Source organism: Elephantulus edwardii, unplaced genomic scaffold (assembly GCF_000299155.1).
Source record: "Elephantulus edwardii isolate Elephantulus edwardi_28Jun2011 unplaced genomic scaffold, EleEdw1.0 scaffold00070, whole genome shotgun sequence".
Lineage (NCBI taxonomy): Eukaryota > Metazoa > Chordata > Mammalia > Macroscelidea > Macroscelididae > Elephantulus > Elephantulus edwardii.
The window spans coordinates 13642949-13658761 of NW_006399820.1; the positions used below are offsets into that span (position 1 = coordinate 13642949).

The 15813-nt window shown below is 40.2% G+C and overlaps 1 protein-coding gene across 1 annotated transcript in view; it reads right to left on the bottom strand.

The window, feature by feature from the left end:
* KDM1B (lysine (K)-specific demethylase 1B) overlaps positions 1-15813 on the bottom strand; it is a 60301-nt gene that overhangs the window by 40000 nt on the left and 4488 nt on the right. Inside the window, exons 5-7 of the mRNA XM_006888689.1 lie at positions 12079-12195; positions 3871-3909; positions 1410-1605 (exon numbers count right to left, since the gene is read on the bottom strand). Of these exons, the coding sequence (XP_006888751.1) occupies positions 1410-1605; positions 3871-3909; positions 12079-12195 (352 nt within the window). The remainder of the gene's footprint in view (positions 1-1409; positions 1606-3870; positions 3910-12078; positions 12196-15813) is intronic.

Consider the following 15813-nt stretch of genomic DNA (forward strand, 5'->3'; position numbering starts at 1 on the left):
TGTATCCTTTAATGACTACCATATCTACATAATAAGAGGGACAAATGCTATCTGTAAATTCTTCAAAGTAAAATTCCCCCCACACCCTCCACAACACAGCTTGCTGGTTTGCAGGCTTTAGGATTTTCACTGCTACGTCTAGAATTCTCATGTGCATCCTAAAAGCCATGCATCTCCAGCTGTCCAAAATCCACGAGTGGCTCCTTGGGAGAAAGATGGGCAGTCTCCTCCTATTGAGATTTACAGACTTAGACACCCGATAGAGGGTCACTATGAGTCAGAACTGAACCAACAGCAGCAATTGTTTTTCTTTTTAAGTTTCACAGCAAATAGTTAATAGCATACCTGCCCTGAATAATAAAAAAAACAAAAACAAAAACCTTGGCCTTTTTTTTTGGTGGAGGGGGAGAGTGGATCTTTTACTGGGGTCACCAATAACATAAACAGAAGAATTTAGAGACAAAAAAAGGGCTGTTAATATTTCTTCTGCTAAGTCCAAGTTTCATTTTATTAAAGAATGCAGCTATGTGATTGACATAATTGACTAAGTCATTTACAAAGGACAGTTATGGTGTAAACATCACTAATATGAAAAGCTAAGGAAAAGTTCATACACAGAATCAATTTTGGAGAATTCACAGGAATAAGAAAGGAGGAAGCGGGAAGCAAAAAAGAAATTACACAGCTATGTAGCCTTCAAATAAAAATGCATTAAACACCCATGGGCTTGGTTTAAAGACAAGCATGACAGGCTTTCAGATCAAGGAAAAAAAAAATTACTACATACTATCTGGTGGCCTTAGGGATAAGGAATTGTACTGCAATCCTGAAGGCACACAGTTCAAATTCACCAGCTGTTCCATGAGAGAAAGATGGACAATCTCCTCCTGTGTGATTAAACTGTCTCTCCGCACCCTCTGGAGAGTGAGCTATGGGTCAGTTACAACTTGATGGTACATAAGTACCATCTGGTAGCCTAGAGGTAAGAAGCTGGGCTGTAATCCCAGATTGAGAGCCTCTGTATGCCAAATGGAGCGAATGCCATGGGTCAGTTCTGACTCGACGGCACAACACATACAAACAATTTTATCTACCGTATAAATCAATCTCTGCCATGAAGTGCTTTGTATCACAAGAAAATCATTCTATTTTGCCTGCTCAAACATTTCCTATAACACAGGAGGGAAAGGATTCCTTCATGGTACAAAAGGGAAAATGTTGAGTGAGGGTGTGAAGTTTAGTGGCTAGAACCCATCCAGAGGCTGCAAGTATGTGCTGGTGAGCTGCTTCTGAGAGCTCACAACCTTGAAAATTCTACAGAGGAGGAGAAGACCTTGCACAAAGGAGGTCAGAGCTGACTTCATAGCTACAGCAACACCAACAATAGGGAGTGTGGGGACCGCTCTTACCGAGCACGGGAGGCGTGGCCTTGGACTGCTCCAGCTTCCCAGGACTGGTCACGCGCTGCGTGCTGGAGCACGAGGGGCTCATGCCCACGCAGTCGGGGTAGTAGGCAGAGAGCAGGGGCGCTGCCACGCTGTCTTTCAGCAAAGGAGGTAGGATGAGCATGGAGTACCACCAGTGGTTAGCAACTTCTGAAACTCTCTGCAATGGACCACGGAGGAGGAAGAGGGACAGAGGGCAGGGGAAACGTAAGCCCTGGGCAGCCAAGGAACAGGCCCTCATTTAACTTATCTTTAAACCCACCTATTCTGAATCTCCCCACTCGGACTTAGAGTCTTGCCAGTGATTCAGAAACCAAAATGGCTTAGGCTACCTTGAAGAAATGTTTCCCGGGCACAGTTCTTTCAAATTAAACAAGAGCCCACTTCCACCTGCAAGGAAAACACTTCTTCAACACCAGCTAAGTCCTAAAACATAACAAACCCACTGCTGTTGAACTGACTGTGAATCATGGTGACCTTCCATCAGGTTTCCAAGAGTGTAAATCTTAACATGAGACGTTCTCCAGTAGAGCAGCTGATGATTCGAACTGTTGAAGTTTTGGTTAGCAGCACAACAAATTATCAACTATGTTACCAGATCTCCTCGGATAAGCCCGAAAGCTGCCATTCAGTTCACTACATTATCAGCTTAAAGTCTGATACAATAAATGTCTTTCCACCTGGTAATCTTTGCCCATCCATTCCCCTTTACTAAGGGCATAAGAAGAGGTGAAATGGGAAACACAGGCATAAACAATGATTCTCTTTGGAAGAAAAGAAAAAAAATAGATTTTGCCTTTGGATAAATCAAACACCAAACCAAACTAAGTTGTCAAATTGATTCTAATTCACAACAATCTCACAGGACTGATTAAAACAGATTTCCAAGGCTGTAACTGGTAAAAGTTGTCCTGACAAACCATAGACACCTGGTTTGAATCCACCATCTGCTCTGGGGGAGAAAGATGGGCAGTCTCCTCCTATGCAATTTAAAGCCTCTTAAAGCCCAGTGGAGGGTCAGCTATGAGTTGGTTCTGATTGGACTGATGACACGCAACAAACAGCAGCAGACTGACTACTACAGCTTTTTCCAGCAGACACGATATTGGTGATGCTTTCAAACAGCTAACCTTTCGGTTAGCAGCCAATCACTTAACTACTGTACTACCAGGGCTTCTCGTTTTGACAACTGGAACTAGGAAACTTTCAGAGGGAAATGTAGACCACGATCACCAAAATAAGATGGTAAATGTAGACCTGAAACACTTGTGGGTCTTGAAAGTGACAACACACCAGAGGTGATTTAACATAAGCATCAGCTGATAATGAACTACTACAATAAAATGAAAATGTATTTGTCTTCCACTACAAATCATATTTTATATGGTCTTTTCTAAAGTCAATTTGGAATGCATGTTCCAGGAAGTCTAAGACCCTGAAATAAGGGGATCTCAAGCTCAGGAGTCCTGTGATGTTGCTAATCTTCCAGGCTCCAACCAAATGTCACCAATCATTTTACTATTTACCACACTGCCAGCTTACATATGAAGCAAAACTAGTATATGAACTCATGATCCAGAAGGTAAACCTATCCTGGAAGCGCATTTTGGTTGGCTAAAGTCCAGTAGATTTGTCAGATATCAATTTTCCCACTGGCTGACAACTTCAGTCCATAAGTTGCAAATTATCAATACTGAAATCACTTAGACTGAGTAGGGCCACTACAACTGTGCTGGTAAACCAAAGGCCACTCTTCCCTGACAGTTCGAATCCACCACTGGCTCGACAGGAAAAAGACGGGCAATCTTCACCCATGCAACTTCCAGCCTCAGAGAAACCGCTGAAGATCAGCCTGGACCTAGAGTTCCAACTTACAGGCAATGGGTTTGTTATGTTTTAATAAGTCACCAGACATAGTTTGTATGGCACATGAGTTTCCAACTCAGGTAATAAAAGTTACCTGAAGACAAAGAAAAACATCACAAAACTTCCCTTTTCATGCCTGGGCAAGAAAAGGACAAAGTACCTATTTTGAAATCAAAACACCCCTATAGTTGATTGATTTTTTTTCCCTAACACTACCAACCTACGGCCCTTCTGTTCTTGTGAGGACTCAAGCAGAGTTAAAGCTGGATACCCAACCCTGACAAACAAGTACATCACCGCTGATCCCTACAGACCGGAGGCAGTCCTCACTTCCTTTTAACATGAAGCAAAACAACCCCCTTTTTTTAAGCAGAAGAGAAAATGACCCATCACACTACTAACGCTAGTATTTTCACAATACATTGATCATGCTTAATTAAATCCTTGATCAATAATCAATAATCAGAAGAACCTCATTCAACTGTCATTGTCATTTACTTGTAATTCTTTTCAACTAAGGTCCAGTAGACTCCAGCCTAAAACGTGCAGAAATACTCACTAGATCTTCTGGGAGGGTACAATGATCTGAGGTCTCGGTCTGCAAGAAAAAACCAAATTGTACAAAAAAAGTCATTAGTCCAGGATATATCAGGTTTCTTTACAAAACAGTCTCAACTGTCATTTTACCTTCAATAAATAAGCTTTTTCCATCAAGTAGATTGACAGACATTCCTCTAGGTCGTATAGCCCTGGTGTACAAGTTGCCGTACCACGGTCACTTATGGTTGCTGTGAGGCTGAACACTGTGAGACCAATGTGTCAAATGTGTTAATGGTTGGCTACCCAATGCGGACAGAGAGTAGGGTGAAGCTCCCCAATTAAAACAAGCTTGGAAGGAGGAGTGGCATCCACTTCCATAATAGCTTGTCTCCGGAAACCTTATGAACCTGGAGAGAGGATGAAAGGCACCCAAGCGTCGAGGACTCTCCTTCATAGGTCGCTATGCCTGCGACTCGACGGCACTTAACAACAACAAGATTGACAAAAAGTGTTTAGTAAAACAATAAAAGAGTGAAAGTGTAGGCCCACAGATCCCCTACATGTTTCCTGGAAGAAAGACAAAGGTGAATCATCACTACAGGGAGCAATTTAACAGAGCATGAATACTACAAATGAAGTATGTGCAATCACAGGAGCACTGGTAGTACGAGGGTTAAGTATCTAGGTGTTAACTGAAAGGTTGGCAGTTCAAGCCGACCAAAAAATGTGGCAGTGTGCTTCTGTAAAGATTTACAGCCCTGGAATGCTACAGGGCAGTTCTACTCCATCCTACAGGATCAGAATAGAAGGAAGTAAGTTTTGGGTGCAATCCATTTAGAAAATAATTTGGCACACTACACTGAAACAGTGAGGCTCCTGGCCTAGTGGGAAAAGAGTCGTGCTGCCTACCCCAAAACAGGCAGTTCAAATCCATCAGATTCTATAAGGGAGTAAGATGGGCACTCACATCTCATGTGATTTATAGCCTATAAAATATGCTAGAGGCTCAGCTATGCGTTGGTTCCCAATGAGTTTAACAGCAATGAGAGCGAAATACTGAAATGAAGGGAGCTCTGATGATGTGGTCCCTACAGAGTGGAGCTGCTAACACAATGGCCACACCTGCCTACAGGTTTGAATCCCCCAGCAGCTATGTGGGAGGAAAACAGGCAATCTCCTCCTGTGCAATGTTGTCTCGGAAATTTTCTTCAGGGTCAGCTGAGTCAATTCTGACCGAAAGATGATGTGTTGAGAACATATTATATGAAATAGAACACATTATACGTCCAGCAGTTCTATTGTTGTTGTATTTTCTAGAAAAACTCCTAAACCTATGTAGTGTCAGAAATATTAAGAGATTATTAGATAAGTACTGTTTGTAAAAGGAAAAAAGCAAAAGGCAACCTAAGAAGGATAATTTACATTATATTCCAAAGAGATAGACCTTACAGCAAGGACCTAGAAGGACATCTTCACACTTCAACACAGATGCAGCTCACAAACCTAATGTAGAAAAGAGGCTGGAGAAGTCTGGGCTTCTGTGAATGGTGGTAAAATAATATGGAAACACAGAGTGTTGATGGTTGCCCAACACAATGAATATAAACAATGCCAATGAACTGTTCCTGTAAAAACGTGCACTCCCACACACATGCCTTTTTTTTTAGAAAGAAGTTTCACAATGCGGTTGCTTCGAGATCCCACTATACATGCTCTTTGCATTCTTGTAGAATAAACCATAGGGAGTTTTGCTGCTAGTTCAAAGGCCACACACAGATCTCTAGCTGTTCTATCAGCATCTATAAGGGAGAAAGAGGGCAATCTCTTTCCATGAGATTTACAGCTTTCAAAACCCAAAGGACGGTCAGCTAAAGTACTGGCTCCTGGCAATGAGAGAAATCACAAGAAAAGCACCTTTCATGGGTTCTGTGAGTTGTTCCATCAAACTAATGAACTCAATAGTGGTCAGAGGTAGCAGGTCACAAGTAGGTGGAGATCAGAACTCCTGAATATATAGCTGATATCCTAAGTGGGTAGAGGAAACCCCTGGATTTGTATCCAGAAGAAATAAGGGGAGCCCTTCCAAATCTAGCATCTGAAGTCTTCTATTTGGTAGTCTGGAAGATGGGGCGTGGTCCTTAACTTTTGATCTCTAACTATACAGGTAAGATCAAAGGGGGAGTGCTGGCTGGGCAGATGATTTCAGAACGGTGAAGCAGAAAAAGGAGAGGCTTTTATTTATGTTTATTCTTTATCTTTCACATTGCTGTTACAGCAGAAGCGACTCACAGCTGACACTCCAATGGGTTCAGAGAAAGTTAACTGCATGGGAGGAGATTGTCCTTCTTTCTCTTGCAGGTCTGCTAGTGGATTCAAACTGTATACTGATTAACAGTGCAGCTCCTTACCACTAGGCCACCAGAGCATAAAAGATAACAAAGAATGTTCCAGTGGCATAGTGATTAAAGCATTAGATTGAACTAAAAGGTCAGTGGTTTGAATCTACCAGCTGCTCCAAGGGGACAAGATGTGGCAGTCTGCTCCTGTAAATATTAACTGCCTTGGATATCCAATTGAGGCAATTCTACTCTCTCCTATAGGTCCATCAACCTGATGGCAACAGGTCTGATTTTTATTTAAACTGTGGCTGACTCTGAGAAGAATGGGAATCTCAGAACACTTGATCAATGCTTATGCAAAACCAATACTTGGACCAGGAGGCAGTCACTAGAAAAGAGCAAGGAAACATTGCATGGTTCAAAATTGGGAAGGGTGTATGCCAGGGATTTGTCCTACTGCCATACTTTTTCCAATCTATATGCAGAACAGATTATCTGGGAGGCTGGACTCTATGAGGAGAAATGTGGCATCAGGATTAGAGGAAGACTCATCAACAATCTGTGTTATGCAGATGACACAACCTTGCTTGCTGAAACTGAGGAGGACCTGAAGCGGTTTCTGCAGAGGGTCAAGGACCGCATCCTTCAATATGGATTGAAGCTCAACATCAAGAAAACAAAGATTCTCACTACTGGGCAAATTGGGAGCATCATGATAGCTGGTGAGGAGAGTGAGATTGTTAACAGTTTTAGTTGGCTTCACAATCAACACTCTTGGTACCAGCAACCAGGAAATTAAAAGATTAATTGCATTGAGAAAGTCTGCTGTCATAGGCCGCTCCAAAGTACTGAAGAGCAACAATGTCAGTCTGGAGACTAAGGAGTGCCTGATCCAGGCCATAGTCTTTGTAATTACTTGCTATGCATCAGAGAGCTGGACAATGACTAGGGATGACAGAAAGAGAACTGATGCCTTTGAGCTGTGGTGCTGAAGAGTACTGAGTATACAATGGACTGGTAAGAGAACAAACAGGTTCATCCTAGAGAGGACGAGATCACGCTGTCCCTTGGAGGCAAGGATTCTGAGGCTTCATCTGACATACTTTGGACATGTTGCAAGGAGTTACCTGTCCTTGGAGAGGGATGTCATGCTTGGGAGGGTGGAGGGACAGCACAGGAGAGGAAGACCCTCAATGAGATGGATTGATTCAGTGACTGGGGTAATGGGGGTAGGTGTGTCAGAGACAGTAAGATTGGCACAGGCTAGAGCAGGGCTTAGGGCTGCTGTATCTAGTGTCACTACGAGTCACAAGCAACTTGACGGCACATTAACAACAACAACAAAAAATACGGAGGTATCTTTAAGTTATATGAAATGGTAATAACCAAGCTCCAAAATAGGAAGTGGTTTGCGCCATTTGTGATAGATACAATGTACATTGTTTTTAATGCTGTTTTACATACAGGATGAAAGGGTTTCAGAGGAGAATTTTCTTGTAGGAGGAAAACGGCACATGAGGGATGTGATACTATCTTTAAGGGCGCTTGCGTGGTATAGTCTTCAAGTAATTGTGGCCTTAACCCAGAGGTCACGCCTCTCTGGTGGTTTAGACCCACCTGTGCCTCTGAGGGGGAAAGATGGAGCATCTCCTCCTGTGACATTTACAGCCTCAGAAACCCAATAACAGCTCAGCCAAGAGTCAGTTCCAACATGAAAGTAATGATTTTGAGGCTTTTTTGTTTTTAAATTATGCCATCTTTAGAAGTCCAGAACACAAAAAGGCTTCAACTCTTCAGAGAAGCAATGACGTTTTCTAAGACACACATAGGCACACAGTTTGAATCCACCAGCTGTACTCTCCTCCACTACATTTACTGCCTCTGAAAACCTGCTGGAAGGCCAGCTATCAGTTCAGACACAATGACACATTACCACTACCACCACCTAAGCAATCTGATCTACTCTGAACATTCCAGGGGAAAGCACTTGTTAGTCAAGTAATGGACCACAAAAAACAACTTTGGAAGGACCTGTTGTTACTGTTAGGTGCCATCAACTTAATTTCAACTGATGGTAACCACACAACAATGAACAATCTTACAGGGATTCTAAGGCCATTATCTGGTACTATCATCAGGTATTTTTCCCACAGAGACACAAGTGGGCTGTAAGTCCCCGCTCTTCCTTCAGCAGTTGAATGATTAGCCACTGAACTACCACAGCTACTGTGGAGACCAGGAGATCCATGCACGTAAAAAAAGCAGGCATAAACTAAGGAAATGTGGTTACTGAGAATAAATGATAGCACCTCAAAAAAAGTAGATGAAACAAAAAGCAAAAAAAAAAAAATCCAACACTAACAAAAAACGCAGTTAAAGGAACTAGGCAGAGGTTGCATTTACTTTTCCCTCTTTTATAATGGAGTCCATTATATAAAAAGACTGAAAGAGAAACATTTTTTAAAAGTCACAATGATTCCAACTTCTTAGCATTCTAACACTCCCACACACACACCACACTTACTTTGATCTTTTTATGTCTTCTCAGGAACTTCTATTTCTTGAGAAGAGGAAACAGTCTTCCAACATTCAGCAATTTTAGTCATTTTGTCTTTTTATTTTCAATTCCTATTCTATTTAAACTCGAAAGCCAAGCCCACTGTTGTCAGGCTGGTTCCAATTCATAGTGATCCTCCCTCCACTGGTTTCTGAAGCTGTAAATCTTTATGAAAAGAGACTACCCACTCTTCTCACATGGAGCAGCTGGTGGTTTCAAACCATTAACCTTTAAGTTAGTAGATTAAGACACTGCAGACTATGCTACAACAATAATTTTCTATAAAGGTAGCCTCTGCTCTTTAGGGTAAGTGATTTGTCAATCAAGCTTTCTGCCTTGTATACAGGCAGGACTCTCCTTGGGTGAATCTCACTTAAGGACAATAATCTGGTGAAGACTACAACACTGTTTTCTGATTTTCGCTCTCCTTGCTATTGCTTTCAATGAGGAACACAATTTTTGATGTGGCCCAGCAAGAACTAGGTCACTGTTAAAACCTTAGAGGTTTCCAAAACTGCATGAAAATGGTTGTTGCTGTTGTTGGATATCATTGATTTGGAACTGACCCATAGCTCACCCTCCAGCAGGTTTTCAAAGGCAGTTTATCACACGGAAGGAGACTGCCCATCATTTCCCATGGAGCAGCTGGTGGCCTCAAACCACATGCCTTTGGGACTGCAGTGCAGCTTCTTGCTACTAGGCCACCAGAGCTCTGTGGTGATCTTGAAAATAATGGGGAAAAACAAAACAAAAACAGAAAAACGAATGTGGATAATCTGAACTATTGTCAGAGATGAAATCAAGGTTCAACATTCAATTATCAGAACATGAACAAGAGGAAAGATTATGAATAAACCAAAGTCAGTCAAAATACAGAACAAAATTATTTTATTATGAAGTCATTATGCAATAATATTAATAGCATTATAAAACCATGAAAAATGTAATTTTAAAAAGTCATTTAGAACTAAAACGTAGCACACAAATAAGTTGTGCAAAAAAGTCCTAAAATTTAGTTCCTGCTGACATAGTTTGCTATCATCATTTCTCTAAAGTTCATAGAATTTCCAAAGGCATGTTGTCTTAGAAATGGATGCCAATCCTGCTTCCAAGCCTATCTTAATCTGGGAGCTCCACCAAATACTGTCTATGATGGTAAACCATTATGGCATTTGACACACCAGTGGCACAGCACTCAGTATCACAGCAACTCCATTACCTCAGTACAGCAAACTGGGCACCACTAAGAAAAACGTTCTTCCCAAACACAATTAATATCAGGCCCACAGGCCCAATTACTTTAAAACACAAATGCCCACCCACAAGGTCCTGATTGACTTACACAAGAGGCTTCCAGCTCACAGCTAATTGTTAGCTAAATCCAGTAAATCCAGAAGACCAATTAGCTCATACACATTTGTGAACAAAAACAAGAGAAGCTACCCTCCAGAATCCAACTGCTTCACACAGGAGCCTCCACACTGGAGGCCACCAGAGCCAAATAATTTTTGTACCAATTTTCAAATGAAAACGGTGTGTGAGTTTTAACCAGAAATACAGTATTCAAAAACAAAAGGCAATATAGTAGTGGGTAGGATAGAATAAACAAGACAACCACTGAACAAAATTCAGAAACAGACCCAAATATACAGTAAACTGATTTTTCACGATAGTACCAAAATAATTTAATGGGGAAAAAAGAGGGTTTTTCCCAAAAAAATAATGCTAAATGAGTAAATATTTATATTTCAGAGAGTGACATTTTGGCCTACACTTTCCACCAGAAACAAAAATTTACTGGTGATAAATCCGTAACCTAAATGTAAAGATACAACTCTAAAGTTCCTCAAAGATAATACAAATAGGTATACATGTTGGGAGGCAGTCCATGATTTCTTAAACAAGGTATAAAAAGTTCTAATCATAAAACAAGAAAATCTGATATACTGAGCACTAAAATGCAAAACTCCTGTCAACTGAAAATATATTATCAAAATTAAGAGAGGACTGGAGAAAGAAAATATTCAAAATACCTTTGTTACATACAGATGACATAAGGTATTCCTACAAATCAATGTTGCTGCCATTAGGTGCCACTGAGTAAGACTCATAGAGACCTTATGACAACAGATCTGAACTCTGTCTAATTCTGTGCCAACCTCACAATCCCTGACACACTCAAGCCCCCTGCTCCAGTCACTGTTATCAATCCACCTCGTTGGGAGGTCTTCCTTTCCTTTGTTGTCCTTCCACCTTTCCAAGTATGTGTCATACTCCAAGGAATAAGTTCTCCTAGCAATACGCCCAAAGTGTCAAATGAATAGTGAGATTATACTTTTTTTAAAAAAGAGACTTGGACAGATATTCTCTAAACAGGAGTACGTTATCAGGGAAACGTGAATTAAGATTACAAGATGGCACTAAATAAGACTCAGCTGCACACATATCATTTGCACTCTTTTTCACACCAGAATACACATTTGTTAAAATTCAATGACATAAACACTGAAAATTTTCTTTTTACATTATGCCATTTCACTAAAAAAAAAAAAAAAAGATGTTATTTTATAACTATTAAAAACATTACCATGCAATACAGGTTTGGTATTGCTAGAATGAGCACTCTAAGCTACAGTTTTTAACCTTCAGGAGTGGCATCCACTTCCTAAACAGCATGACTTTGGAAGCTCTATGAACTTTGATAAATGCCAATAGTTATAGAAAGGCTTCAGACCTTTTATTCAGAGGGTCACTATGAGTTGTGCTCAATTCGACGGCAATTAACAACAACAACAACATAGCATACTTCACTATAAAAAACTTCCTTTGTCCCCACTAAAGCTGTGAGTGGTTTTATGATTCTATTCTGTCCAATGAAATAGAAATAGAAATATATTATTGGAACTTCCAGGAAATCATCTGTCTCCCCAGTAAAAAAGGGACAGACTCAGCTGTAACCTAGCTCCCTCCAACTCTTCCTTTGCTTTCTACCTAGAATTAGGATGTAATACCAGTGTAGCAGCCATACTTGCAGCCCTGAGGGTGAAAGGTTCACTAAGGTGGCTGTGTGAGAAGCCAGAGGGAGACCTGGTCTTTAATGTCTTTTTTTAATTTTTTTTGACAAAATGATCAAATAGGGACTATATACATAGCTATCTCCAAACTACTTATAATGCCAGAATATCCTTAGTTAAGTCATCATAGTTGGAGTTCCATTAGAAATGGACCAATATAATCTTGAGACAAAGGCAAATAAACATATATATACCATTTTTATTTAGTAAACTAATGCATGAGTTAGTTCTTAAAGAAAAATCAACAGAGATCATACCTTAACAGCAGTATTGGGTTTCATACCACATCGGTAAGTCTTTGCTATCTGCGGAGTAAGTTGGATTTCCTTTGTAAGCTGCCGCCATTTTCCACACTCGGGTTTTGTACACTGAACCTACATGGAAAGTAATAAGACATAGTGAATTAGCTGGCTAATCATGAGTTATAATTTTTATCACTTTAACATCTTCTCCACATGATGCCACCCAGTCTTTTAGCAACTGTGAGTGTTCTCTCTCCCCGATGACAATCCACTTTTTCTCCACTGGGGCAATTGCAGATTTTATAACAGATCAGGCATCAGGAAAAGTGCAAAGGAGAGCTGAATATTATTTTCACAAAGAACTCCTGATACTAATCTAAGGAAATTCAGACATACTGAGTTAGCATTAAATCTAGAGTTGTCGTCGTTGTTGATTGCCATCGAGTCAAGTATGACTCACAGTAACCCCATGAACAAAAGGCCTGAAGCCTTTCTATAACTACTGTCATTTATCAAAGTTTATCACAGTTTCCAAAGGCATGTTGTTTAGGAAGTGGATGCCATTTCTCCTTCCAAAAATCTTGAGTATATGCCATAAATACTATGTGGAATCAAGGACTGGAATTTAGGAAAGTAAAAGGGCATCAGTGACAAAACCTACTGAAATCTGAATTAAGTCTATAGTCCTCTACCAAGGTTAATTTCTTAACTTGACTAATAACCCTGATTATGTAAAAGTATGATTAAGAAAAACTAAGCAACAGAGACATAAAAGAAATCTAGATTATCTCTGTAAATCTCCTGTAACTTCAAAATGTTACCAAAATAAAAATCCTATTTTTAAAGAAGTGTACATAGTCACAGGAAATATTACACTGGATGCCCCATCTAAAAATCATATGTAAAACATAACTCAAAATTGATCAAAGATGTTAAAAATATAACAGCTAAAACTATTATAAAAGAACAGATTAAATCGTCATGATCTTGAATTTGGTGATGAATTAAAAAAAGAAAAATGACACCAAAGCACAAGCAATAAAACAAAGAGATGAACTGTTGTTCCTATTGTTATGTTCTGTGGCATTAAAATAGATTCATAACTGAGTCTCCAATGGGTTTTCAGAGGCAGTAAATTGCACTGAAGGAGACTGACCATCTTTTTCCTGAGGAACAACTGATAAAATTCAAACCATATGCCGTTGGGTTGGCAGCACAACTCCTTAACACCTAGGTAAACAGAGCACTCTAAGGAGATACACTAGATTGCATCAAAAATACAAAACTTTTGGGTATCAAAGAACATAAAATATCAAGAAGGTTAAAAGATAATCTACGAATGAGAGAAAGTACTTGTAAATCATATAAGCAATAAGAGTTCAGAATCCAGAATATGCAAAGAACTCTTACAAGTCAACAACACAATCCAATTACAAACTTACGGGAGGACTTCAGAAGGCATTTTTCCAAAGATACACAAGTGGCCAACCAATATACGAAAATATGTTCAACATCTACACTCACTGCTGTCAGATGCAGTCAAATACAACTCACAGCGACTCTATGAACAATAGATCTGAATTTTGTTCTATCCTGTGCCATCGTCACCATCTCTGAAGTACTTGAGCCCATGGCTACAGTCACTGTGTCAAACCACCTCATTGAGGTCTTCCTCTCTTTCTGTGATACTTTACCTTTCCAAGCATGATTTTCTTTTGCAAGGATGGGTCTCTTCAAACCACATGCTCCAAGTATGTGAGATGAAGTTTCACCATCCTCATCTCCACGGCACACACTGGCTACACTGTTCCAAAACATACTCATTTGTTCTCTAAAAGTGCCTGGGATAATCTTCTCCAACACCCCAATTCAAAGGCATTGATTTTTCTTGTCATCCTTATTCACTGTCTAACTTTCAGATGAAAAGCAAGGAACTGAAAAGTCCATGACTTGAATCCGGTACACCTTAATCTTTAAACTAAAATCATTGCTCTTTCAAACTCTGGAGAGGTCTTTAACAGCAAATTTTCCCAATGCAAAATGTCTTCTGATTTTTTTTCTTTCTTCTGCTCTCTTGACCGCTGGTACCAAGGGTGTTGATCCAAGCAAGACAAAAATAAAAATTATTGGCAACTTCAATTTCTTCTCCACCTATCATGATGCTGCTAATTGATTCAGTGGTGAGAATTTTTCTTTTCTTGATGTTGAGATGTAATCCATATTGAAGGCTGCAGTCCTTGATCCTCTGCAGCAAGTGTTTCAAATCCTCCTCATTTAAGTAAGCAAGGTTATGTATATCTGCATAACATAGGTGGTTACTCAGTCTTCTTCTGATCCTGATGGCACAGTACTCTTCATAAAGTCTAGCTTCGTGAATTATTGCTTGGGATACAGTTCTGATACACACCTTTCTTGATTTTTAAACCATACACTGTTCTCTTTCTCTGCACAACTGTTTCTCGGTCTAGCATAGGTTTTAGACAAGTATTACCAGGTGTTCTGAATTGTCTTTGTTAGGGGCTGTCGAGTCTACCATGACTCACAGATGTCCTGTGAATGACAGGTCTGAATCCTACCCTATCCTGTGCCATCCTCATCATTTCTGCCATACTTGAGTCCATTTTTAAGATTACTGTGTCAGTCCACCTCCTTTAAGGTATTCCCTTTCTTTGCTGACCCTTTACTTTTCCAAGCATGATGTCTTTTTCTGAGGACTTGCCCCTCTTAGTGAAATGATCAAAATATGTGAGATGACATTTCACCATGCTTCCCTCTAAGGAGCATCCTGGCTGCACTTTCTCCAAGTCATATTTATTTGTTCTCTTAGAAATCCATAGGATAGTGAGACAAATCAAAACCAAAGTGACATACCACTTCATGTCAAAATGAATAGCTAGAATAAAAGAAAAAAATTTTTCAAACCCCAGAAAACAAGAAGTGCTGGTGAGATAAAGATAAATTGAAACCCTCATCTACTGCTAATGAAACAACAAAACGTCGCTTGCGACTCATAGCGACCCTACTGTACAACATCCCCAAACTGCTCTGTCCTCTGCCAATCGCACTGTCTCCAATACACCCATCCCGATACCCCAATCACTGAATCAATCCACTTCAAAGGGGGCCTTCCCCTTCTGCGCTGTCCCTCTACCCTACCAAGCATGATTTCCCTTTCCAAGAACCTGTCCCTCCTTTCAACATGTCCAAAGTATGTTAGGGGGAGCCTTAGAGTCCTTGCCTCCAAGGAGCAGCCCGGTTTGACACTTTCCAGGATGAATCTGTTTGTTTTCCTAGCAGTCCATGGTACCCTCAATACTGTTCTCCAGCATCACAGCTCAAAGGCAAACGGTACAACTGTGAAAAACAGTTTGGTAACTATTGGGGATTGCATTGTGTCCCCCAGAAATATGTGCTGTAAATCCCAACTTCTATGCTTGTGGTTACAATCCCATTTGGGAATGGGTTGCCTTTGTTATATTAATGATACAAGTATCTTGAGTAAACCTCTTTTTAGAGACAAAAAGATTAACAAGCCAGCAGAGAGATAAAGGCAAGAGAGACGCCAAAACATATGGAGCTCTCCAAGGAACCAGGAAGCAGAAACAGGAGAGACAAAGACCTTCATCGAGAGCCGAGAGATGGAGAACTCAAACATCTAGCCTCCAAAACTGAGAAAACAAATTTCTGTTAAAGCTATTCACCTGTAGTGTTTCTTTGTTTTTTTTTCAAAATATTTTTTTTTAAATTTAG